At 46.3% G+C, this 26,436-nt stretch overlaps 1 protein-coding gene across 1 annotated transcript; it reads left to right on the top strand.

Moving 5' to 3' along the window:
* Window positions 1-86: 86 nt before the first annotated feature.
* ZNRF1 (zinc and ring finger 1) lies at window positions 87-25,567 on the top strand. Its single transcript, XM_053399259.1, has 5 exons — window positions 87-660; window positions 19,136-19,231; window positions 22,697-22,802; window positions 23,081-23,168; window positions 24,404-25,567. Exons 1-4 carry the CDS (start codon window positions 168-170, stop codon window positions 23,136-23,138), a joined length of 753 nt encoding a protein of 250 aa, XP_053255234.1. The 5' UTR covers window positions 87-167; the 3' UTR covers window positions 23,139-23,168; window positions 24,404-25,567.
* The last annotated feature ends 869 nt before the right edge of the window (window positions 25,568-26,436 follow it).

Raw genomic sequence — 26,436 nt, 5'->3', positions numbered from 1 at the left:
GCTGCTTGTGCTCGGAGCGAAGGAGGAGCGGCGGCGGCCGGAGCGGCGACGACGGCCGGGAGAAGATGCCCGGCTCCGGGGGCCGCTTTAGCTCCTAGTCCCCGGCGCGGGTGCCCCTGCTCGACCTCCCCGTCCGCGGCGCTGTTGCCGCCGCCGCCGCCAGCGGCATGGGCGGCAAGCAGAGCACGGCGGGCGCAACGGCCACGGGGCGCTCCCGGGGCGGGCCCTTGGCCGGCGTGTCGAGCGACGACAGCGCGGTGCCGCCGCCCGGGGGAGCCCCCCACTTCGGGCACTACCGGGGCGCGGGCGGCGGCGGAGGGCCCGCCATGGGCTTGCGCAGCCGCTCCGTCAGCTCCGTGGCCGGCGTGGGCGTAGGGCTGGGCATGGAGCCCGCCGCGGCCGGCAGCGTCCCCTTCGGCCTCTACACGGCGGCGGCTGCAGCGGGGGCCACGACGACGACAGCCGCGGCGGGAGCAGACTCGGAGCGGGGTCCCGGCGGCGGGTCGGGCGCGGACTCTACCCCTTACGCCCATGGCAACGGTTTCCAGGAGACGGGAGGCGGTCACCACAGAGACGGGATGCTCTACCTGGGGTCCAGGGCCTCGCTGGCTGATGCGCTGCCTCTGCACATCGGACCCCGGTGGTTCAGCTCGCACAGCGGTGAGTGTGCTCGTCCCCGCGGCCTTGTTTCCGGGCCTCCTTTCAGACAGTCATGGGGAACCCCAAGGCTCTTCATAAAACGAGAAGGGGAAACTGTGCAAGAAATACCACCCTGCAACATATCTATAGCATCATTTATTTATTTTTTGAGGGGGACCAAAATGTATCCTTCTTCCCTCTTGCCCCAAACACAAGGCCAGGGTCCCATTAGGCAGGCAGCAAAGATGCAGGCTTATCTGTGGTGAACTTGTCTTGTGCTTGGAGGTTCTGGGGGTCAAGTTTGCTGACACTTGAAGCCCTTGACTGGATATTCAGAGTCCTTTGTTTTAAAGAAGGTGAGGGTGGCTGTTGTCCTTGCTTGGTGGTGGTGAGGGAAAGGTTTACTGTGAGCATGTTTAGAAGCATGCCTGTGCTCAAGGCCTGGCAAGTAGGTTTCATTTGTTTATATACTTTATGAAAGTACTTATAAACGGTATGTAAAATATCAATGCAGCATACAACCACATTTACAAGTCCCAAAAAGCATTAAATACCATAAAAACAATATACAATCATAGAATGGTAAGGGATCCAAAGAGTCATCCAGTCCAATCTCCTGCAATGCAGGAATCACAGCTCAAGAATCCCTGACAGATAGCCATTCAACCTATCTTAAAAAACCTCCAGTGAAGGAGACTCCCATCAGCTTCCAAGGGAGTCTGTTCCATTGTTGATCATGATAAAGTTATTTCTAATGTTTAGTCAGAATCTCCTTCCTGGTTATTTAAATCAGTTGGTTTGGGTCCCTGCTCTCTGAAGCAGCAGAAAACAAGCTTGCTTTGTCTTCCACATGACAGCTTTTCAAATATTTGAAGATGGCTTTCAGATCACCTCTCTGATCTTCTCTTCTCCAGACTAAACATGCCCAACTCCCAACACAACCACTCATAAGGCTCGGTTTCCAGGCCATTAAAAATCCTGGTCACCCTACTCTGTACATGTTCTAGCTTGTCAATATTCTTCTTAAATTGTGGTGCCCAGAACTGGAGACAGAACTCCAGGTGAGGTCTAGCCAAGGCAGAATAGAGCCGTACTATTACAGTACTTCCCTTGACACTATAGGTTCATAAAATGACTGGCTCATCTTTGAAAAGTTTATACCAGCGAATAAGCCTTTTGACAGGCGCAGCAGTGATTTGGGGTCAGTTTGTGCCCAGGCAGCACTTTGGAGTGCCCACCTGTTTGTTTGTTTGTTTGTTTGTTTGTTTGTTTCTGTTTAGGGTTGGGGTGGGGCCTGCTTTAGACATACAAGAAGATGCACCACTATTTAAGTGGTGTTTCTTTCCTTTCCCCCCATAGGAGCCCAGGGAAGCTAATAAAAACTGTACAAATAGAATTGTCAAACAATAATTTAACCCCAACTATAGAATAACAGTAGTGCTTCAACTGTTGAACTCCACTCCAGCTTTTGTTGAATTGACACTGTGACTTGTCTGGTGTGGCAGCTGAGGAAGTGATTACTGGGGTGTGGAGAGACTAAGGTAACGACCTGTTCTTTCTTACGGATGGCTGCCTGTGGCAGTTTTGCAAGTATGGTCTGAGGCTTTGGCACATCACCTATCAGTGCAAAAGAAAGCTGCCCAACATACCATGTTATTATTATTAGTTATTAAATTTATATACTGCCCTTCATCCAAATATCTCAGGGCAGTTCACAAGATAAAAATGGTGGTTCTCTTGATTAATGGACAGTATTTTTCTTTTGCTCTTGGGAGAAGAGCAGGCTTTCATTGTATTCTCCCCCACTCCACCTCACCCTCTATCTTGGATTAAAGCTAGAAGGGGAATGTAGTAACTTGCTTTCTCACCAATATAAGAAATGAATTGCAGCTTGTGGGCTCCCTTCAGGCATCTTGATGACCCATTATGTGCAGGATACTGGACTTAAATGGGCCTTTGGTCTGATCCAACAGATTTTTTGTGGAGCATGTTAACTTAGGGCTGTGTTTAATTGGAACAGATTTTAGAGTTGCAGGAATGTATGGCCTCTATAGGCTGTTAAGAAGTTATGGTAAGTAATTGAGGGTGATTTTAGTTTTCAAATCTCACTCTTTGTTCCTTACCAAATTACCTGAGCCTGGACACCTGTTGTTAGTATGCAAGACATAGAGAATGAAGATAAGATCTGTGGGGCCTTGAAAAGTGGTATTTGGGCCTACTGCCCTCAGAAGTGTGTAGAACACATATTTGATAACTCATCTGGTAGAATTCTAGATAGGTGAGCACCCCAAACAACTGGGGAGGCACCAGGTTAGCGAAGGCCATTTTAAGGGGAAGCTGAGAAAAGAAATTATCTGGGATGGAGAGTACAGAGATTTATGGTCCTGTCTTCTACATGTGAACTTGGAGGCAAGTCCTGGTAGGTTCCATGGGGTAAACTCTGATGTGTGTGTTCATAGTTTCCCTTCCACTGTGCTGCAGGGAACAAGTGATGTAAAGATTAAGCAGTATCTCCTAGCAAGGCAATTTGCAACCAGGTTCTGTCAGGAAGTGGAGGAAGTCCCTTTCATCTTGGGAGATATTTTAGTCATTTATCTGTTGCCTTCCTAATTGATTAAAATATCAATTAGGCTAAACGATACAAGCAAATCTGATGAGTCCTGGTGCTTTCCAAGCTCATCTTCTTCCCTGTTAAATATATTTGCTACTTTGTTTTGCTTTGTCACCCTCGCCAATCAAATTCCTTCATAGTTAATGTAGTTCCTCTCCAAACCTTATGACCTGTCTTGTTTAAGAGCAGCAATTCTATATTTCTGTTTTTACAGAAGAAGAGCTCCATTTAACTGAGAATCTTTACCATTTCTAATATTGCTCCATTCATGTTGTCTCAGTTGGTCTGTGTGTTTTGCACCTCTGCAAGAGCAGTATGGCTACCAAGACATGCACAGAACCAAAGTATTATACTGCCAGTACAGATTTGTGGTTAGTTGATGCTAATTTTCTGTGGACCAGCTGGCACAGACAAATCATGTATTGTTTGGAAAATAATTGCCTGGACCAAGTGGAGTGCATAGATTGTTTACAGCCGCGATGTCTTCTTCACAGAGTGCAGCTCAGAGAGAAATTATTTAAAACCCATGTATTCTGTGTCCAGATAATTAGGTTAATCTTCCAATTAATGTTTTCCATCACCTTGATATTTCCCTGAACAGCAGGGGGCTTTTCTGCTTAGCTGTATCTGTGTTGCAATATTCTTGATACCCTATTGCTGGGGGGGAAGCTTTTCTTCCAAGGGGGGAGGGGGAGGGGGAGCACTGTGAAGGTCACAGCGCACGGGACTCATCTCCACTTCACTGGCTGCCTTTACATCTCTGACAGAAGATATCTGTGTTCATGGCTGTAAGTTCTTGGATAAAGAGCAGCGGACAGCTCCCACAAAACCTTAGTTCCTTTGCGATGAAATTGCAGCACTGCCTTGTGTAGCATTCAGAAGGCTGGCTCTTGAATTCACTTATAACCTCCCTGGGTATTTATTTTATTTTATTAATTTACTCTGGAAAACTCATGAAAAGCTGCCTTACATCAGCTCAGACAGACTGTTGATCCATCAGTATTGGTGACACTGACCGGCAGCAGCTCTCCAGGGTTTCAGATGGGGAACATGCATTCTCAGTCCTACCTGCTGATGCTACAGATTGAAGCTGGGACCTTTCATGTGCAAAGCGGACGGTCTACCTCTGAGCTACAGCTCTTCCCCATTTACTGAAGGTGGCATGCCTGGGTTCCCCATCTAGGTGCTGACCAGCCCCAGACCAGTTTGGCTTCAGCAAGGCTGCTGCATCAAGCTCCTGAAAGCCTGAGTTAGTTGCTAGTCCTTGATTCTTTGCCTGGGAGACTAAGTCCCAGTCCCTCATTTCAAGTCCCAGTCCCTCATTTCTTTATCAGTCACTTTGGTGGACTCCCCAAACTCAGCCTTGCCAATAAATTGACAAAGGAGAGCAGCCTGCAAACTAGTAGTTCCCCTGCCTGCACATGCCCAAGTTTAGTCACTTGTGAACTAAAAGACAGGTGGAGGGCCCGGCGTTTCCAGGGAAGTGTGTTGCTTACTACAGGTTTCCAGGCAAGTGGCTATTTATAAGCCAAACAGCTGGTAGTCCCTCCCTGAAAGGAGGCTTCATTGCTAAAATGGACCTTGCAGAGAGCTGGGTTCAAGCAACTTTTCAAGGGTGGTTTCTCTTGCTCAATTGCCATCCCTAAACATAAGAACATAAGAAGAGCCTGCTGGATCAGACCAAAGGGGGTCCATGTGGTCTTGCATCCTGTTTGTGCTGTGGTCAGCAAGACGCCTATAGGAAACCCATAAGCAGGACCCCAGTACAAGAACCCCTCTCTTTCAGTTTCCAGCATCTGGTATTCAGAAGCATTGCCGCCTCCTGCTGGGTAGGCACAGCATAGCCCATCTCGGCTTTTGGCTTGCCTTTTGCAAGGGCTTGTTGTTGTTGTTTAGTCGTTTAGTCGTGTCCGACTCTTCATGACCCCATGGACCAGAGCACGACAGGCACTCCTGTCTTTCACTGTCTCCTGCAGTTTGGTCAGACTCATGTTTGTAGCTTCGAGAACACTGTCCAACCATCTCGTCCTCTGTCGTCCCCTTCTCCTTGTGCCCTCCATCTTTCCCAACATCAGGGTCTTTTCCAGGGAGTCTTCTATTCTCATGAGGTGGCCAAAGTATTGGAGCCTCAGCTTCATGATCTATCCTTCCAGTGAGCACTCAGGGCTGATTTCCTTAAGAACTGGATACGTTTGATCTTCTTGCAGTCCATGGGCTAAGTCCTCAATCTAGCACTTTCCTTGACAATTGTTGACCGTCTCTAGGTGGGGCTTCCTTGAGCAGCTGTTAGAGTTGGGTCAACATCTGTTTGCTCAGAGCCAAGTAACCTTTTCTTTGGATGTCTGTGGCAGCAGAAATGGGGCAGAGGTGAACATCTAGCTAATAAGACAGCAGACCTCTAAAAATGCAGCATTCCTGTTTTTTAATTAGTCACAGTAGGCGTTGTTGTGGATCCATATGGGTGAGTTTGAAGGCTGTCAGACAAGCGGTTATGGCCATTTCTTCCCAGTGAGTAGTATGACAAGGGAAGTCTCTCTCTCTCTCTCTTTTTTTTAAGAAAAAGAACAGTCTGCACACACAAACACTAATTATCTGACCTGTTGAGCCAGTGTGTTTGAGGCATACCATTTACCGTGGTATGCAACGGAAGTTGGGTCAACCTTGCCTTCAGGGCTTCATCCTGTGAGCTTAGCCACACAATTGATAGAGGAGGTGGTGCTTTTGAGCCATGCGGAGAGTTTGTTTTCCTCACCACTAAGTACCATAAAATGGTGGATTTGGAAGGGACCGCAAGGGCCATTTAGTCCAACTCCCTGCAGGGCAGGAATGAAGCAGCCACAACTTGACCTCTTGCATCTAGGAGTGAAGGTGGGGAGCTGCTAGCACCACCTCCAAGAGAGATGCCTTGCTTCCATGCAGGTTCCTTGCACAGAGATATAGCAAGGCCTGAATTTCCATTGTAACTGAAAGCTAATGGGTGTAGAGCAGTGTCACTCCAGATCCTAGCATTGCTCTGATGGAAGCTCTACTTACCTTGCATTGGAGGTTTGAGTGTGCAAAACCAGTCGTAGACCCGCAAGTGCCTTGTGATCACCATTGAGGCGGTCCCTGGTAGTTCCTTGTGCTGAGCTGTTGGACAAGTGGAAGTAACACTTGCCAACCTAGCCTTCTGCAGTGTGCCCCTGTGGTGTACTGGGGATTGCTTTACAGTACAAGAAACCGCATATGCACACTAGTGAGCCATAAATAGTTCTTTTAAAAAAGAACTTGTATGGAGTCTTCTCTCGAGCAAGACCTCCCACCAGCCTTCGCCAACCCGCCGCCATCCATCTGTTCTGCACCACAATTCCCATCATCCCCAGTCAGCACAGCAAAGGCTGGAGCGCACAGGCAGAGAATAACCTCCCTGGACTTGCAGTGGCTCTTCTCAGCCTTCTGCAAAGTTGGAAACAGCCCTTCTGTGAGTAGAAGAGGCTCTCTTGGTTAATGGAAGGGCACCTTTGGATCCAAGCCATTATCTTTGTTTAAGAATGTTTTCTTATTGTGTAACTACCAAGGCAAATGTACTGCTGGTGTGGTTACTGGAGATGTGAATGGATATGGGTCTCGGGGGGAGAGGGTTGGCCTTGGGTCTGGTTGTGAAAAGGGCACTGTTATTATTGTTCATAGTTACCACTGTTTATGTGCAGCGTGCCAACTTCCTTATAGATTCAGGGCATGATCTGAAGACCCGTGATGCAGCAACTGTAGGCCAGGTCTGGTCAGCTTCTGGGATGGGTGATTGCTTGGAAACAGTAGTGGACTTTGGGCTCTTAAATTCCAGTGTCACCCTGGGTGCTGCTAAAATTCAGCATCCCCCACGTCTAGTGGTCCGTTCCACAGCATTGTTTTGGCACCCCCTGCAGCGTGGTGCTCTACCCTATAATTCCCTCTGCTAGAAAACCCCTGGATAGTTTGCCTTGAGTTCTATAGAAGAAAAGAAGGAGGTAAATACCTTCCTGATAGGTATTTAGAGAATTGATTCTGTTGCTGGTGCATAATCAAGTTATAGATTTCATCAAGATAATGTGCAGAATTCTAACTTTATATGGGGTGTCCAACCTCTCAGCTACACACACGCAGCCAGCCATCAAAAGCACATTTGCTGAAGAGTGTTAAGCTGGTGTAGCATAGTGTTGGAGTGTTTGACTAGGCCCTGGGTTCAAATCCCCATTCAACCGTGAAGCTCACTGGGTGACCTTGGACCAGTCACTGTCTCTTAGCCTAACCTACCTCACAGGGTTGTTGGGTTGGGATGGGATGGGGGGGAAGGGACGAAGGCATGCCAGTTTGAGCTCCTTGGAGGAAAGGTGGGATAGAAATCAGATGGATGGATAAATAAATATAAATAAATCCCTGGAAGGCTTTGTGAACTAAATGTGAAACATGGGTATACCACTGGCATAGCTGTGCATTTCCTTGCTTGGAAGAAGGGGTTGCATGTGGAGCAGGAGGCAGCAGGAGTGTCCTTGGCAGAAAAAGAAAGGAGACAGGAGTCGTCTACTTTCACATAGCAAGGCTGTTTCTGGGGTTTCTGTTTTCAGCATCTGTGCTCTGCAGGAAGCAGCGGCTTGTGTGTGCGGCTTAATACTTCCTATGGGAAAGGAAATGAACAGCCTGCCAAGAGAAGCTGCAAGCTGATCATTACCTGTTTGTTGTGAACTCATTGGCTGCACCTGGTGTGCCAGATACCACCGTTTCTGAAAACTGCCTCGTTTAGAGAGTCACAACCCTCATCTTAAGACAGGGCTCTTCCTATAAAGCAAGGCTGGGGAACCTCTGGCCCTCCAGATGGGACTACGACTCACATCATTTCTGGCCAAGGACTCTTCAGGCTGAAGGTAGACATAATATTGAAGGGGGACATGACTCCTGCAGTGAAAGCCCAGCTTTGCTATGTGTGGGACAATACACTCATTTTGTCACACCTAATGGCAATCTTGCTACACTTCTCCCCAAGCTTCAGGTGAGCTGCTTGCCTTGCAGAAAGCAACATGCTCATTCAAAAAGCTGTATTTTTCCACTTTTATGAAGTACACATTCATTTTTAAACACAAATATCTGGCAACGGAGAGGCCTTGGTATCATGAGTGGTAGCTGTTGAAGTGGTTTTGGCGGCAGCTTACCTTTGCTGCAAACCTTCGGGAAGTTTGTTCAGCTTCTGCCCTGGAGAGGGCAAGTTGCATTGGGGCAGAATACGGCATCATGTGTGTCTCCAAACAGGAGACACTGCTTTGCAAATGATGCATCTTTCTAAGATAATGTTAAACCAAGATTCAAGACTGCTGCCTGGTTCCATCCAAATGTACAGCTTTCGGTTTGAATGTACAGCTGTAAAACATTTAGGCCCGAACCCTGCACGGGCTGAGTACAGCACAGCATCAATCAAATGAGCACATTGGGAGACCCCTCACAGAGATACAATTCGCAGAGTAGTTTAACAATCAATCCCTCTTTCAGGGAACTCCGGGAATTGTAGTTCTGTGCAGCAAATGGGGTCTCCTAACAACTCTCAGCGCCCTTAACAAACTACAGTTCCCAGAATACCACTGTTTAAAGTGGTATTAAAGGTAAAGGTAAAGGACCCCTGACAGTTAAGTCCAGTCGCGAACGACTCTGGGGTTGCGGCGCTCATCTCGCTTTAAAGGCTGAGTGAGCTGGCGTTTGTCCGCTCCACAGACAGTTGTTCCGGGTCATCTGGCCAGCATGACTAAGCCGCTTCTGGCACAACGGAACACCGACACCAGAGCAGCGCACCTTCCCGCCGAAGCAGTACCTATTTATCTACTTGCACTTTTTGGGGTGCTTTGGAACTGCTAGGTTGGCAGGAGCAGGGACCGAGCAACGGGAGCTCACCCCATCGTGGGGAATCGAAACGCCGACCTCCTGATCGGCAAGCCTGAGAGGCTCAGCGGTTTAGAGGTGTGGATGTGGCCTTGTCTTTTCTTGGCCATGTGCCTTTCCTACTGTGCATTTTGTGAGTTGGCAATTTTTACTGTTCTTCCCCCTCTACGCAATTGGTGTTACTACAGTTTTGGTTGTATTGGGTGTATTTTATTTTTTACCTCAGCAATTTCCTCCTTAGTTTGCCCTGTGTGTGTGCTTTTGTGTTCCTTTTGAAGAGGGATGGATTGTTAAACCATTCTGAGAACTGAGCAATTATCAATGCCTTTAACAAACTACACCTCCCATAATTCTTTGAGGGACGCCATAACAGTTTAAAGTGATACGGCAGTCCTGTAAATATGTGGTGCGAATATGGCCTGGATGCCTTTCAGTTCTTGTGGAGCAGCTCCTTGGACCTTTTTTCAGCAGGTGGCAGCTGAGCAGATGCCATTTTATTCTTGTCTCAAGAATGAGAGTTCTGTAAGTAGTTGATGCATTTGCAGCAGCTGGGAGATTCTACCCACCAGGCGAATTTGAAACCTTAATGGTGCACAGAGGGATTTCTGGGGAGTGTTTGAAAGGAATGAGAAGCAAAATATATAAGAGAGCTTCCTGAGTACAATTGTGGCAGTGGTGGCCTTTCTGCCACATCACTGCTGGCTGAACATTTCCTCCATGAGAGGAGAAATATCCCCTGACTCTCTAGGAGCATTTATTTATTTTGGAGATAAAGATTCTGCATCTTCTTTTTCCTTGGCCATCAAGCCACTGCTTTGAACCTTTTAACAAGGTTGAACCAACCATTCTTCGCCCACCACAAAATGCCAACAACCTTGCAGGTGCATTTCTCAATGTTATTGAGCACCAGCCAGACATGCCCTTCATTTGCTTACCTTTCTTTCCCCTCCCTTCCCTGGTGTGATACTGCTTCCTGCAAACACATTGTACTGGCAGAACCAGTGTGGCATAGTAGTTAGAGTGTTGGACTAGGACCCAGGAGACCAGAGTTCAAATCCCCACTCAGCCATGACTTTGCGCCTGTCCCTATCCCCTAAGCCTGACCTTCCTCACAAGGTTGTTGTGAAGATAAAGGGAAGGGGGGAGAATTATGTACAACCACCTTGAGGTCCTTGGAGGAAAGGTGAGATTAAAATGTAATAATAAATAAAGCATAGACCCCTTTTAAAATTCTTTTAATGTAATTTTATTATTGTGAGCTTCCCTAGCTGCTTACTTCATAGAGAAAGAGTACCATAAGTTGTCAGTTTGAAATAGATAAAGCAATTTCATGTTTGGCTTGTTTCTGTGTGCTGCTAGAGTGGTTTAGAGCAGCAGGCCTCAGGTTGCCTATAATGGACAGCTTTGGCTGCTTGGTTTAGCTCCTGGAGGCTGGGAAGTCAGCCACTTAGGGACCTACAAAATACAGGTCACTTCCTGTCTGCATTGCTGTGCTGTTGTAAACACATGTGCTGGTTGGCCAACCCTAATTCCACACTGAACTGTGGTCACAACTTGCATTGCAGTTTTGAGGGCAAGCGTAGGTAATGCAAAGTGCATGAATGGATCTGCTATGGCCAGTGTGTATGTATCAGATGACATTGGATCACTTTTGCGCACTAAGGAGGGCCTTTACAAAAAACCCATGCTTAAGATTCCAGTTTAGCACTGAAGATTTCCATGGAGAAGTAAATTATATGCCTGCTCGCATAACACAGCTGATCCCTGCTGTTCTGGCTATTTTTGGAGGTGTGATCCTCTCCACACAGAGGCAGGGGTCCATGCAGGTTTGGCTTGGTTTGGAAGTAAGGAGGAGCGGAGAAGTTCTGGGAAAGATGTGGGCATCACCACTGCTGTGTTCCTGAGTCAAGGGGACCCACCTTGCTTAGTGCTTAGAGTGCAAGGTATCCTAACATACTGTTTATTTACTGCACAGATATCCCACCTTTTCCTCCAAGGATCTGAAGGTGACATACATGGTTCTCCCCTTCCTCATTTAATCCCCACAACAACCCGGTGAGGCAGGTTAGGCTGAGAGGCAGTGACTTGCCCAAGGTCACCCAGTGAAGTCCCCTGGTCTCCCAAGTTCTAGTCCAACACTCTGGCAGCTTTTAAAAAGCAGCTTGCTAGGATTACACAGAGCTTGCAGAAGGTGAGGAAAGCCAGCCCCCAGCAGGAAATCGGGTTAGGTTTCCTGTGTATGGATCAAGCTTCATATGGGACAAGTGGGAGTTGTAGTCCAAAACATCTGGCGGCAAGATTGTGATGGATGGGTGGTGTTGGGACAGCCATAAGTTGATGACAAAGTTATTGTAGCCTTGAATTGGGAATCCAGGAAATGAAGGCTTCTAGGAAACCAGTTTGCTTTGAAATTGAACTTGAGCTGTCTGGCATATCAATAAATTCTATTTTTACAGGGTGCTGGTGCTTCTTTTCTCTGCCCTCCTTCTCCCCATTGCTTACTCAGAATATTATGCTTAAAAATAACAAAATCCACACCAATCCTCTTAGATCCTCTTTCTTTTAATATGTTAATTATTGTGTATATTTTGTCTTTCTTAGTCAATCAAGTTACCTCTTATAAAATAAACATAATTTTTTAAAAAATGAAGCCGATTGCTCAGTATACCCCCAACCCCCTTGTTTACAAATTACTTGTTGTCTGCTGTGTGCTTAGTATTTTCCTTGTTACAGAAGATGAACAGGTCCATAATTTCCTGAATTACCTTTGTCCCTAAAGGGCTGACAGTGGCCTGTAACAAGATCTGGGTCTGTTAGGCAATATGAATCTCTGACCCGGAAGGACTTGCAGCCAGATTTAGTACTGAATGAGAGAAAGGTGTTGGCGAAGGGCTGGGGCATAAAGGGCATGAGACTTAAGTTACTGCAAGCAGGGGCATGGGGTGAGATTCAGTGCCTTGTTGCAGCAGCCCTGTTTGTTGTTCTTTTCCTTTTACAATCCAAGGTGGTTAACATGAGAAGCACAGAATGCAAGAAAACTAATAAGAATAAGGAGCCAGCAGGTTAAAAACCACCAAATACCAGCATAAAAAATGTAAATTTGATCTGTGGGAGTGATACTGATGTAAAAAGGCCTATGTAGTACAGTCAAGCTTTTAAAAGGTCAAAAGCCTTTTAGTACACACAGATCTTACTGGCTTTCCACTGCAATATCAACACAGATCTCCTGCCCAGGCAAGGAGTCCCAGAGCAACAAAACAATTGTGAGCTTCGTAAGCTCCCTCAGATCTCTTGCTCATAAACCAGACCCCGTTGGTGGAGAAAATGGCCCGCTTTAATCACCATCACATCTTTGGAAAAGGCTTTATTTTGCCTGCTCTTTCCCAACAAGCTGATCACTTATTGCATCACAGATTACCTGTCTGCGCACAGCCCCTGTCACACAGGCATCTGGTTAGCCTGAGCCTGCAATTCTTATGGGTGATGTTGTAATGTTGCTGCACACATTCAGCACAGGGTGTGTGTGTTATTGAGTTGTTTTTGTTTTTATTTTGATTATTAATTTTGTGTTTTCATATTGTGCTATTATCTTGGGAACCGCCATGAGACCTGCGGGTCCAGGGCAGTATACACATTTTAATAATAATCTTCATGCTGCAGTTAAAATAGCCACCTATTGATGGAATGTGACAGCACCTTACATTTTTATGTATATAGGAAGATATATACAGTACATATAATTATCATTATTTAGTTGGAGGTCACTTTATACAATTATAACTTTAAAACGAGTGTTTTATACATGATAAAACTCTAAGCCATTTACATAAAAACAATAAAAATACAGCAACAATCACTGACATTTGCATCCATTTGTTGTGTCTGCTATAGAGCAGGGGAGGGCAGATCATCACTATTATTTATGATTATTATTATATCTCATGTTTCTTCCAAGGCATTCAGAGTGACATGCATAGTTCTCCCTCTCTCCGTTTTAGCCTAACAACAACCCTATGAATTAGGTTAGGCTGAGAAAGAGTGACTTCCCTGTGAGTTTTGTGGGAAAGAATGTCAGAAGCCGGCTTCTGCTTCAGTGATGAGCATGTGGTTCTTGGTATATTGGATAAGGATTTTTCCTTAATTTATTTAAGCGATTTTTATATTGCTTAACTGCAATCGTCTCTAAGCAGCGTACAACGAATACAGTATGGAAAAGGTAAAAATCAGTTAAAAGTTTAAAATCAGACTTCAGTTAAAATGCCTGCTGGAATAATAATAATAATAAAATCAGTAAGACACCGAAAGTTCAACAGGGAGTGGGCCAGTTGTAAATACTGGTAACTGCTTTGAGGGCTGTAGCTGAGAAGCAGGAAATAAATCTATTAAATATATAGCAGAACCAAATCTATCTTCTACCCACTCCTGCGACACAACAGTATGCTCTTGACACTGAGCTGTGACACAGGGTCTCGCCTGTAGTTGTTTACCTAAGTCAGAAAGGTACCTACTGGGTTGTGTGTGTATTTCTGCTGTAAAGGGCTGACAATAGATAGGATGATCAGAAGTGTCCCTAAGCGTGACAAGGGATGTACTGCCAAAGGGATGATTTGTTGGAATGTAAGTCTGCCATCCAGTGTTGTGCATCTGGTTGTCAACAAGCATGATTAATCCTGCATGTGGGTTTCCCATAGGCATCTGGTCGGCCGTTGTAGGAAACCGGATGCTGGACTCGCCAAGCCATTGGTCTGATCCAGGGGGGCTTTTTAAATTATCCCTTAAGAAATGTATGGTGTGCAGACCATCATGGAGATCTCCAGATGACTCCTTTAGCAGATGACTCCTTTACCATCATATCACGGCACCATGGCTTTTTCCTGCTCAGAGGCCAAAGAAAGGTCAGCATTGCTGTGGGCTGTATGCACATGGTGGTGGCTGTGATGGCACCACTGTGCAAAACCTAAATAAACTCTGCCTGGGCATGCCAAGACCTTGTCCCTGGGCTACTGGCCAGCATTCCAGCCTGTGCTCATCACCTGCGGGTGTCAGTCAAAGCAGCGCCCTAGCCCTGCCCTTAGGGGAATATAGCATGCTGTTGACATGGGCTGTTGGCTTTTTTAAAAAGAGTATGTGCATCCTTATTTTTATCCTGTGTCCCCATCCCAGATTGTGGCAGAATGAGCAGCCTTTGTTTGAACTTGCACTTCAGGCGAAAGCAGTGCTGAGCTTTCCCCTCTTGGATGCTCTTTGCCTCCCATTTTGAGGGGAATCTCCTTTCCTGCTCTTGGACTGCTCACACCTCTTTGCGTGTTCCAAGGAAGCAGGAGCTGGGAGTCATAGTCTGACAAGTCAAGGTAGCTTATCCTGAAATAAAATGTACAGGTAAATGGTGGTGGTGGGTAGTTAGCCATGCACTCTGCATGCTTACCCCAAAATCACTCTCACAGATCCGATGCTCCAGCTGCACTTGGTTATGCTGTGGGAACTGAAACTCACAGACCTTGTTGGCAATGGCTGTTTCACTTCTGCAATTAGTCCAGCAACAATCCTGAGACAAAAAAGGGGCTGGAGACTGCGTCTGAGGATGTTGAGGGCTTGAGGGCACAATTAACGCACAGTTAGCAAAATATGCATGTACACCAGGAGTTGGATAATATAAATTTGGATTTTGTTGCATGTGCTGTGGCTACCACCCTCTGATCATGTCTCTCCCTCCCTGCCCCGCCCAAAAATCAAAATAAAATCCCAGCTCAGCCCACCACCGAGAGACAGACTTTACTTTCCCAATTGATCTGGATAAAAGTTGAAACCAGAAGAATTAATCTGTTTCTTGAAAAGCAGATAGAGCTGAAGTTCCTCCTTCAGCATCTTTGTACTTCTCAGGGGACAAAGGGGTAGCCATTCTTACACACCTCATGACTCAGGGGGCAGTGAGTTTGTAGGGACTCAGAAGCCTTGAGGATGTCAAGAGTGGTATGGTATGCACGGCCGCCTATTGGCAAGCCCTAATAATACACACACGTGTAGCATAAGGCTAAGTCAGCAATTAGACTCGCCAGTAGGCCAATCAAGTCAAAGCAAGTATTTTGCCTTCCCAAGTCTATGCTGCTAGTGCCATCCTTACCAGAACTTTAAGCAAGATGGCAGCAGCACAGGCACCAAGTTGCACCCAACATTGGGGGTGACATCCCGCCAAGCCTCCTCTGGCCTCTAAGATTGGGGCCGGGGGGCTGAGTCCCATCCCAGCAGACATTTGGGGGGGCGAGCTATAGAGGTCTCAGCACCATAGAGTTGGCAGGCCTGGGCAGCAAGGACATTGAGGGCAGAGGCAGCCAGCATCTGTCTCTAGCCACCTTTGTGCCAAAAGATTGCGTGCCTGCATACTGGTTGATTTCTTGATTAATAAAAGGACTGAGGCAAGTGTGTTGCTTTCAGGGCTGTGTACATCTGCATTTGGATCTGGGAGGAAAAAGATTGTCTTCAGAGCTATAAAAATAGAGGATGGTTGCTGGGTGACAGAAACGAGCCGCTCCTGGTTGCCCAGGTGAAAGCCAATATCACGTGTCAGTTGTCTCTTCCTCGTCAGCTTGGGTTTGTTTTCAATGGCATTTTCGTTGCTACGTGGCTGGCATAATGTGTGCATCAGCCTGGACTGCAACCTGCTTCTAAAAGGGTATGGAAATACTTTGTGTCTCAAGGCACACCGACCGGCTTGTTGATGTTCCAAGTCTGTGTGAGAACCGGGAACAAAATGTTTGCCTCCTTTAGAGTAGGTGCAAGTGATGTTGTGGCATCCCTGAAAATGATCTCCCCAACAGCAACACTAACATGTCAAAATGGTCTGTACAGTGTGACGCTTAGGTGTCTAGAATGTCAGCCATGAAAGTGTTCAGCATCTCTTAGGTGTCCATGTTGTAACTTCTGGGTTAGCTGTATTTCACCAATAATGCTTCTTCAAGAATTAAAACTGTGTAGCTTCAGCTTCACCACCTTTTGAGCTCACCTCTTTTTTTGTGCAACTGTGGTCTGCGAGTGATCCATGAACTTTGCCCAGGTGATCCCTATCATGTCTGCAAATATACCATAAAAAATCATACCGCATCAAGCACAGTGCAGTACAGTTGATGCTGCAGGTCTGCCAACCACAGCTGTATACCATACAGTTGTTGCAAGATTCATATCCTGAAATGTGGATTTTAAGGGGTGCAGGGAACACTGCATTTACACACACACACACACACACACACACACACACACACACTTGGAACTATCATATGGAAAATTCTAGATCAGGCTCATTTTCATATCCCTTTAATTGATAAGTTACTAGAGATTTAATTGATTGGGGAGTGCAGATTGTAATAAGTAGAGCTGCAAGCAACTAGTTTGCTTATTTGTTGGACCCACTTTAAACTTGCTGTATTAGTGAAATGAAAAAGAGAGGGAAAGATATTGCGAGAAGTGTACAGAAACTAAAAGCTTTAAAAGGTTTTTTTACAGCTTAAAACACTTTCAACTGTTATAAACATAGTCTTTTGTAATATGCAAAAGCTTTCATGATATGCAGAATTATTCTAATCAAAGTTATTGTCTGCTTTTTAACAGAGCATTTAATCTTCTGAAAAGTCTTTAATTGGCTAGCAGCCCTTATTTCCACACATCCTAATGAGGGCTTTTAAAACGGGAACAGACCTTCCTCATTATCCCACAGCTAGAGGAACTATTGATCTTGCAAAATTGTAACAAATATATTTAAACAGCCTCCCATGGCTCAGTTTGTAGAAATCCCCACTTTCTTGCCCCACATCTCTGAGTTCCTGAAAACTGAAGTTCCTGATGGGGAGGGTCCATGTTTGCTACATAGCTGCAGAAAGGGGTAGCTTTATGGATTAGCATTATTTAGAGTGGCCTTCCCCAACCTGGTGCCCTCCAGTTGAGGCCATGATGGGAGTTGCAGCTCTAAGGCTCTTGAGGGTATCCAGCTGAGGCTGAGGCTGGGTGTTATCTCTGAAGGTTCCCAGGTGACATTAGCCATTGCCTCCAAAGGCTTATGCCATGCAGAACACTTCCTTGGGGGGCATAGGTGAAGGAAGAGGGGAGTTTTTTCCTTGGCAGTTTGTGACAGGCATAAGAGGGCATAAAGGTGAGCAGTTCCTGCTGTGCTCACTCAGGGCACCTGGCATCAGAAACCATTATTCGTACAGTGGTACCTCGGGTTAAGTACTTAATTCGTTCCGGAGGTCCGTTCTTAACCTGAAACTGTTCTTAACCTGAAGCACCACTTTACCTAATGGGGCCTCCTGCTGCCGCTGCGCCGCCAGAGCACAATTTCTGTTCTCATCCTGAAGCAAAGTTCTTAACCTGAGGTACTATTTCTGGGTTAGCGGAGTCTGTAACCTGAAGTGTATGTAACCCAAGGTACCACTGTACTGCGTTGATTGACAGTCCTTAGTGTTAACCTTAACCTGCCCTGGCTCTTTCTACTCTTGTTCCTCTGGTCCCGTACTAGGAATAAGTTCCCATTTGGGAGCCTGTCCAGCAATTTCTTTCTTAGCCTGGGGACTTGACAGGCTGAAGCTTTTTTTTCACTTGGAGAGAGATGTGTGTCCAAGAGGCAAACTTTTGGACCCATTGCACTACTATGTTCCAAGTTTGATAGAAGAGCATAAAATTTCTGTAGCCAACTGAATGCAGGGGGTTGCTGTTGTTTTCTTGGAAGCGCACATTTAATTTTGCTTCTGACTGGACTAAGAATGTTCATCTCTAGACCCAGCTCAAGTGAGGCATTCACAATAAAAATGAGTACTGCACTACAGGTTTACTTTTTGTTTTATTTTGTGTTTCTAGTTCATGTCTCTTTTGTAGGTTTATGCGAAATGAATTTGAGTTTTCAAAAATATTGTTATTAAGGGAAACTTAAAGGGAAAAATACGCCTCCACAGTTTGCACGACCCATAAAGACAGACACAACCTATCAGTCATGTATTGTGGCCCACCAGGTATTTGGCAACTATCCTGTGATCCTAGTCCAGGAAAACAGCAAACACTGGAGATTTGTAGGTCCCCTGATAAGCTGGGAATTGCTTGGTGCGTCACCAATTGTGTAGGCCTGATATAGATTTATGGTATATATGTTCATCGTAAGAAATAGAGATATTTGTAAGACTCGTAATGTGACTTTATTTTCTACCTGTCTTGCTAATATTCCTCCTAAGACCACTAAACTTCTTTCATGGACAAAGGCCAGCCATATGTCCTGGTTCTTCAGGGAGAAAACAACAGAGCATCTTGTCACCCCTTAAATACAATGCTGCAATAAACTTGTTTGTCTTTAAAATGCTTCAAGACTCTAGTTTTGCTGCAACCCCTTAGCTTAGGCTAATTCTCTGGAAACATTCATAGGGGGCATCCAGGATCAGGTGCTGCCTTTGCTCATACGTGAGCATGAAAAGATTGTGCTTGCTTGCTTCTTGTTTTTCAGGAAAGCCTTGTGGCATATTCCAGAGTTCTCTCCTTCCGTGTCCTGTCCTTCCTTCCTGTGCCCTCTCTGACTGCAGCTGTCTGTCTCACGCGGCCGAAGGGCAGCGCAGAGGCATTTCTTGGGAGGTGCACGTTCTTTCCCTCTGTGGTAGAAAGATGCCAGGCTGGAGAGGGCCTGGCCCATGAGATGTTTTTGAGCATGTTAGGAATACAGTTACAAAGTCATCCACAAAGAAAATGATTACAGAGCAGTTGCTCGTATGCAGAAGGTCCCAGGGTCACTCTTGACGTGTCCAGATAGGGCTGAGAAAGGGTTTGGTTAGGTTATGGAAATTGAATCTGGCACTCTTTCACCTGCACCTTCCCTTACAGGGTTGTCTGACATTTAGTACATGTGACCTCAGTGAGATTTTAACTTCATGTCAGGTCTGACTTGGCGCGAGGCGGCTTCCTGTGTTCCTAAGATGGTGTCAGAGTCAGCATCCCTCTCTAACCCACATGTCCTTCTCTTTTGCTCCTTTGTAGGTTTCAAGTGCCCCATTTGTTCCAAATCCGTGGCTTCCGACGAAATGGAAATGCACTTTATCATGTGTCTGAGCAAGCCCCGCCTCTCCTACAATGGTAAGTGGGGGCTTTTGAGCCCCATCTGACTTTCCTGTTGCCACCTTGTGTTCTTAACCAGCTCACCTTTCTCAGCATCTTTCATGCAAGCCCAAGGATGAACAACCAGACTTGGTTGGGACTCCAGCTCCCACCAACCCGAGCCAGCATGGTCCAATGGTCAGGCAAGGTCAGAGTTGTAGGCAAGCAGCAGCTGGAGGCACCAGATTCCCCAGACCTGAGGTCAGCTGTCCAGCAGCGAGCATTGATATACCATGTCGCGTTCTTCCAGCCTGGGCTTTTGGTGACGTCACCTGTGCTCCTCAGAACTGTGTCGGCTTATGTGCTAAAAAATACAGAGAGAAGTATTAAAAACTGCTGCCTGGAAAAATAAGTACTAAGCCATTTTTTATGCAATGCACTCTCAAAAGATGCAAACTGAGTTTCTGGGATTTCCCCCACACCTGCTTAAATTCTTCTGAATTAACTCTGCAGCCATAACGACTAGAAACTCTACAATAGAAGGCTTTTATGTACTGGGTATCAAATCCTGTTCTTAGATAGTGTTGATTGTGAGCTCATTGTGGGGGGTGGGCATGCACTGCCCTCCTTTTGCTGCTGGAGCAAAGGCAGTAGTCTAGCGCTTGGGTGGGTGAGTGTGCATGCATGCATGGTTGGTATAGACCAAGAACCCCAGGTGATTTCTTCAGCCTCCTTTGCAGAGCCAGTGACCCGCTTCCCTCGCTCAGGGCACTCGCTTGCTTTCTGCTTCTCACACAGAGAGCAGTGCAGGCTTTGCTCAGGGCTGCTGCAGTCATTGCTTTGCAGCTCAGCTGGTTCTCAGCATGACAAGGGGGCTGGCTGCTCTCTCCCGCCCCCCAGGAGTGATGAGCCGGCCTGCCCAGCAACCGGGGTGGGGGGGGGCAATGGCTTGACCGGCACCTGCTCCAAGCTGTTGGTGCCAGGCTGCATTAGTCCCCCAGTGTCCCTGACGCTACACAGGATCCGCCCAGGCTGTGCTGGCAGAGACGGCGCCAGGCAGCTCCTGAGGCTGCAAGCTAGAAATCAGGTCAGGAGGAGGAGCTGGTCACTCTGCATCACAGCTGGGCCTTCCCCAGCCTGCCTGACAGCAGCCTGCGATAGGGAAGGCAGCTCCATCACTCCCTCCCCACGCAGAAATTTCTCAGCCTGCCAAATTGAGCATAGCCAGAGATGGTGCACCTTACGCAGTGGTGCTGGAAGATTAAATCCGAGCTGCCTTCTCTGCTGCCCTCCCCACCATGAGGATCCCTGTTCTTCAGCACCCCACCCCACTACCCCAATAAGCCCTTACCATGCATTCAGACTGCTCTTACACAGGGTTGTGTCAGGTCAGGCAGCGGGGTGGGGGTGGGAAAAGTGGCAGGGGATTTGTGGAAACAGCAGAACTGCAGTGCTTAGCAACTCATCCAGTGCCCCCCCCCCTTGTCCTCACCTTTGTTGCCTATTTTTGGAGCTGTGAAGCAAAGGAGGGCTTTCACAGAACTGCCTCCAGGCATCAGACAGTGGGATGCTGGTTTCCTTTGATGCCTCTCAGTGTCAACCTAGCAGCCTCTTTGGCCTGCCTTTAGTTCAGAGGCTTCCAGAGGAGAAGAATATTGCACTATTTGTTAGGGCTGTCAACCGAGTAATGATCTTCGCCGGCTTCCAAGGAGCTAAAGAATTACATGATTAGATTTATGCACACTTAACTAGTGCAGTGGCACAAAAGGTGCTTTTAGCATGGCAAGCGCAGGTGGCAATTTCTATTTTAGCATGCAGACTCTGCATATAAGAAGAGAGAGAAATGTTACCGCTTAATGTTTCAGACAGTGATTTTTACCGCTTTTGCTCTGGATCCTCTTAGTTTTTGTCAGCTTATCTGGTTGGAGAACATAATGGCAGCAGCCTCCCAGAGTGAGTGTTCCTGAAAAGAGGAGTGAATAATCAAAATGAGTTCTGCAAAATAAACACTCCTTTGTAATGTTATGTTCTGATTGCAGTAGGAGTGTGATATCCAATTCAGACATCACACTAAACCATGCTTAGTCTTCCATAACAATGGTTTGGCATGATATCTGAATTGCATTTAATCAGATTTTCAAGACAGTGCAACTTCTCTATATAATAAGCTGTCCAGAGTGTGATGAGGAGGGAATGGGCCTTTTTAGTAGCGCCCACCACCAGGTTATATGGAATGTTCTCTCTGGAAAACTTTCCTGCCATCAACACTGATATCTTTTTAGCACTAGGCGAAGACATTTCCCAGGCATTTGAGTGCTATCTTTGTCATTTGACAGCAGTTGATGGGCGTCTCCTCCCCTTGGGGATGCTCTCTGTGGTTGGTTGGACAGAGGGATTGTTTTTCATAGTACAATAACCTTGTTCTGCTTTTAATTATTTTGTTTACTACTATTTCCAAGATGTTTTAAGACATGGGTAAAGTGACTAATAAGCTGAAATGATAATCGGTGTGAAAATATTGCTTGGGCTTTTCTCTTAGCACTTGCCTGTGACTGCCTTTGGCTTGGATGTCTTATAACTAAAGCATACAGCACAATCATTGTTTGTTTTGTAGGTAGCAAAACAATTGGGTTATTCCCTTTTCTCATTTCGTGATCATAAACAAACCTTCTGTTAACCTCAGCAATTTCCAGAGATGTGTCTGGAGAGACACACCACCATCTTTGGTTCCTCTGAGTTCTGTTTTGCTTTCCTTTCCCTTTCAGCAGGATGCTTCGTGTAGCGTGAGCAAGATTTGTCTGTGAGACTAGCAACGTAGTAATAAAAACTAGAATAGAAGCAAGCCCCCTGACGTGCTAACTCTCTGTGGGTAGGAATGTTTTTTCTCAAGGAAGTGTTTATGGTCCACCACATGAGCTCTGCCTGTAGTCTGAATTAGTGGAACCTAGACACAGGCTTACCATCTCTATGAAGACTAGGTCCCAAGTCTCTAGACAGATCTCCCGTTGCCTTTTCGGAAGGTCCTCCCTTCGAGAGCGGTCAGGAACAAATTAGTTGACTCTCACATTCAAGATCTGTACAAAGAAGCCAGCCCGTGTCCCCAGCTCACCTATCTAGGTGTGTTGGTGGTAATTGTTTGGTGCCCTAAAAGAGAGAGGGGATCTCTCCTGCTTGGTGGCTTGGAGACGATTCTTATCTGCACAAATGAACGAGCAAGTAACTGTTCACAATATGGCCACTGTTGGGCTCAAGATGACTACCCGCAGAACTGCAGTGTAGGGGAAGGCATGCTCTCTGCAAGACCAAGGTTGCATGAGAAGAGGGACTTTGTAGCATTAGCCCATGGACAAATCCAGGAGTGAGAAATTCTGTCTCTGTTATGGGCCCTTACAATCTCCCTCTTGAGGCTGGAAGGTTACCAAGATGGCACAGGAGGGTAGGAACCCATTTCTGCCTGGTGCTCATTGCTCAACCGCCTTCTCTGACCTTCATTCCCCCCTGCAGATGATGTCCTAACAAAGGATGCAGGCGAGTGTGTCATCTGCCTGGAGGAACTCCTGCAGGGGGACACGATAGCCCGGCTGCCCTGCCTGTGCATTTACCATAAAAGGTAGAGTATGAAGAAGACCTGGGTTCAGCAATCTCTCCCCGTAGAGTTCCATTGTGGGACAGCAGGGCTCCCGCAAATGGCCAAACCTGCCCCATGGCACCTTCATATGGGCCGCAGAATTCCTTGGGTGCTTCTTCCTCCTCAAGCCCCTTCTGCTGGGCACAGGTGGCCATGCTGCTCCTCATCCACAACCACCACCACCCTGTAGAGTTAGGGCAGGTACTTGGCCTCAAGGATTCCCCTGTTGTGCGGTCTGATACCCACCTTTTCTTCTTCAGTTGTATAGATTCCTGGTTTGAAGTGAACAGATCCTGCCCAGAACACCCTTCGGATTGACCCTGGCAACGCTTGCTGACCTCTCCCAAGGTGAGGCTTTGCTCAGAAATCTTCTCTTGAAACATCTGGAGGCCTTAAAACACCACCTACACTTCTATTTATGGCCAAGTTTTAGCATGAAGCGTTTACAAAAAACAAGCAGAGGGCAACCAATCAACAAACACTCAGTTTATCCAACGCTATATTTTAAAGATAAGAACTAACCCCTGAGTCATTCTTTACCCAATAGATGAAATTGTAAAACAACCAAAACATATTAAGCTGACAGAACTTAAAAGAGGTGTCAGCCCAACAACAAGATAAATCTGATTGATGAGTAAAAACCAGGATATTCAGAAATAGTTTTGCAGTTGATGAATATGACTTGTCTGCACAAGCTGCAAACCCTCATAAATGCCCTGATTTTTATTTGCTTGTATGTGTTAATCTCTGTCAATTTCTCTACTTAAACATGGAACACATTTCTACAAACTACTGAGCCTTTCAGAGATGTCATCAGCAAGCTGTTTACTAGTTAAGTCAGCCTATGGTGCAGTTAACAAAAAGCAAGACACCTGTAGTCGACTGTATACTTTTCAGAATTATTTCTAGAAGTAGCATTGGGTCTTCTGTAATAAGCCAGAGTTTCATTAATGTTGAAAAAAAAGCCTAAGCAAGTATGTGTTGTGTTTCTTTGCAATGAGGAGGATCCCTTGATGTTCTCAGGGTATCATGTACTGTCTACCAGTTAAGGTGACACTCTTTGGTGGGTTGACAAACCACATTTTACAAAAAGCCTTGCCACACAGAAACAGTTCCCTCAAATTTTCCTAGACTACTTTTGTGTTTAAAAACACATCTTCTGCATGCATATTTTTATAGCATCTACATGATGCTTCTCCTATATCCCCCACAACCTCAATTCAATCCAGATTTTCCATTTCCAAGAAAAATCCCATAAAGCAAAATAATAATAATTTTTGGCTAGCAACCTATTTGTGATATTAAGCTCCTGTATGGAAGCTTCCTTTCCCCCCCTTTCTTTCATTGAAATGGATTTTACCCATTTCAGAACATGGGGTGCATTTGTAAGAATACCCATAATTGATTTCTCATCTCACATGGAAGAATACTCTGGTTTTGTGTTAAGTTTAAACTCTCCTTATTTTGTGGGGGTTAAATGTGTTTTTCCTCTGGGTTGGTGTTGTCAAGAACTTGCTTTTCTCGACTTGGGCTCACTTCTCTGTGCACGTGGCAATCATTGATCCTGTCTTTTCTCTCAACAGGTCGTCCCGCCATCCATCCCCACCCCACCCAACCTCCTCTGAGCAGGCTCTGGACCGCACTGGGATGACAGTGGGGCGAGGGGCTTGTGTTAACTTCTCAACTTAAAAGGGCAGACAAGAACCCACCCCAAGAGAAGCTGCTGCCCTTGCAGGGCTACACCTCGGCAGCCGCCAGCCTGGGTCGAGAGGAGTGCCCGGTGCCAGAGCCGGCGGCCGTCGCCCAGTGGCGCCATGATGTTTGGGCCAGACCTGGTTGCTAGCCAAACGGAGCATGAGAGAGTCACCCACCATTTGACAAGGACTCGGCCCTTCCTGCCATACGCGGGTCACACTTTTGCACTGAAAAGGTGATTTCCCAGCCCCCCTCCCCTTCTCCTTTTCACCTCCACCCCTTGGAAAAGGAAGAGGAAACAACAGACCCCCCCCCCACGCCTGCCCCCTACCCTCATCCTGCGGAGGAAAGGGCATTTTCTGTCACGTTTTTGAAGGCGTCGTAGGTTTGTCTTTCAAGTGTTTACAAAACAGCCATTTCGTGTCAACTGATGTGTGTTCCTGGTGATGTTTACAAGACTGCGTCCTCTTGGCCTCCTGGCTCGAGCCACTCCGGCAGTTGAGGAGCCAAATTTCCCGAGACCCTTCTCTTCTCCCTCCTGCCTCACCTAGGGACACCCCCCACCTTCATTGCCAAAAGTCCCCTGGTTTCCCCTTCCTCCCTTCCCTCCCTCCTCTCAGTAAGTCTTGGTTTGAACTCCTGACTCTGGGGCACCTTCAGGGGCATATTCTGAAGGGCTGTTTGCCACTCACAAGTGTCCTGCTAAGATGCCTGAACCTTTCTCAGCCCTGTGTGGAAAACAAAAAACAACCGATTTTTATTAAAACACACACACACACACAAATGCGCGCACACAGACACACACACACACTCCTCCCTGATCCACATTTGAGCACGAAGCGGAGACCGCCTCAGCCATGGGAAAAAAAGCCCCTGCCCCGGTGACCTCCATCCAAGCAGGAAAAGGTATCTGTATTTATATAGTAAAAAATTTAAAAAAATAAAAAAATAAAAAAAATATTCAAAGCTTGGGAAGGGAAGCTTCCCCTATTAGTCAAGGTGTTTTGATATGGTATTAAATAATGTTCAATAAAATAGTCACTGTTATTTTATTTCAGTTGTATCCTTAGTTGTGTAAGGGCTTGGGATATGGTAGATGTGCACTTTTATCAATTCTTTTGAGTCCGCAGCTCTTTTTGGTCATTTGTTTCAGCCAGAAATGCCACTACAAGGTAAGAAATCCCCAAATGGCAAAGTGATCGCTTGGAGTGAGAATATCGGAAGGGGCTTCATTGAAACGAGTGGTCCAAACCATGGCTTAGTGTGAACAAGCCAACATGTGGGATCCCGGAACAAAGATTGTGGCTGCTGTATTTTTCTGCCATTGCTGCTGTGTGATGTGGGGCTAAGCCATTGTTTCATTGCTTGTTGCTGATAAACCATCGGTTGGCCTAGCATTACCTATTAAATGGGGTCAGTGTGAGGTGTGCTGCAGCATGTAAATGTGTGACACAGAAGCTTCTGTCACTGATTGGCTAAATTGCTCTGATGGTATGCACTGTGAAGTCCAGAGAGCAAGGCAGTTTGCCGTCCAAATTCCATGAGGGATGAAAAAGTTGTAAAGTTTGGCTGGGATTAAAACTTCACCCGGGGGATAAGCGAGGCACAGAAGAAATTTGTGGATGAAGGAAGATGTCCATTAAACTTTAATTAGTTTAATGTTAAGTAAACGTCCAGTGTGCTTCCAACGCCATAAATCTTATCTCAGCAGAGAATTTCGTGCAGCAGTTTAAGAAGGCAGGAGAGTCAGTACCTTTCAATGAAGAATCCTGGAGCAAGCACTTTGGAACTCAGGAAAAAACTTTATTTACAAAAGAAAAACCCTGGCGATAAAGCACACATGCTTTTACCTCCGGCATAAAGAAAACTTTACTCTAAACTTAACTCATATCACCAAACACGCCCATGGCCACAAACTGAG

This window comes from Podarcis raffonei, chromosome 8 (genome assembly GCF_027172205.1).
Source record: "Podarcis raffonei isolate rPodRaf1 chromosome 8, rPodRaf1.pri, whole genome shotgun sequence".
In the NCBI taxonomy this organism is placed as follows: Eukaryota; Metazoa; Chordata; class Lepidosauria; order Squamata; family Lacertidae; genus Podarcis; species Podarcis raffonei.
This window is presented reverse-complemented; position numbering and strand designations above follow the sequence as displayed.

Coding starts and splice junctions, on each gene's coding strand:
- ZNRF1 (XM_053399259.1), top strand. CDS start 168: ATGGGCGGCAAGCAGAGCACGGCGGGCGCAACGGCCACGGGGCGCTCC. Junction 19,232..22,696: donor GCCCCGCCTCTCCTACAATG/GTAAGTGGGGGC, acceptor TCCCCCCTGCAG/ATGATGTCCTAACAAAGGAT. Junction 22,803..23,080: donor CTGTGCATTTACCATAAAAG/GTAGAGTATGAA, acceptor TTTCTTCTTCAG/TTGTATAGATTCCTGGTTTG.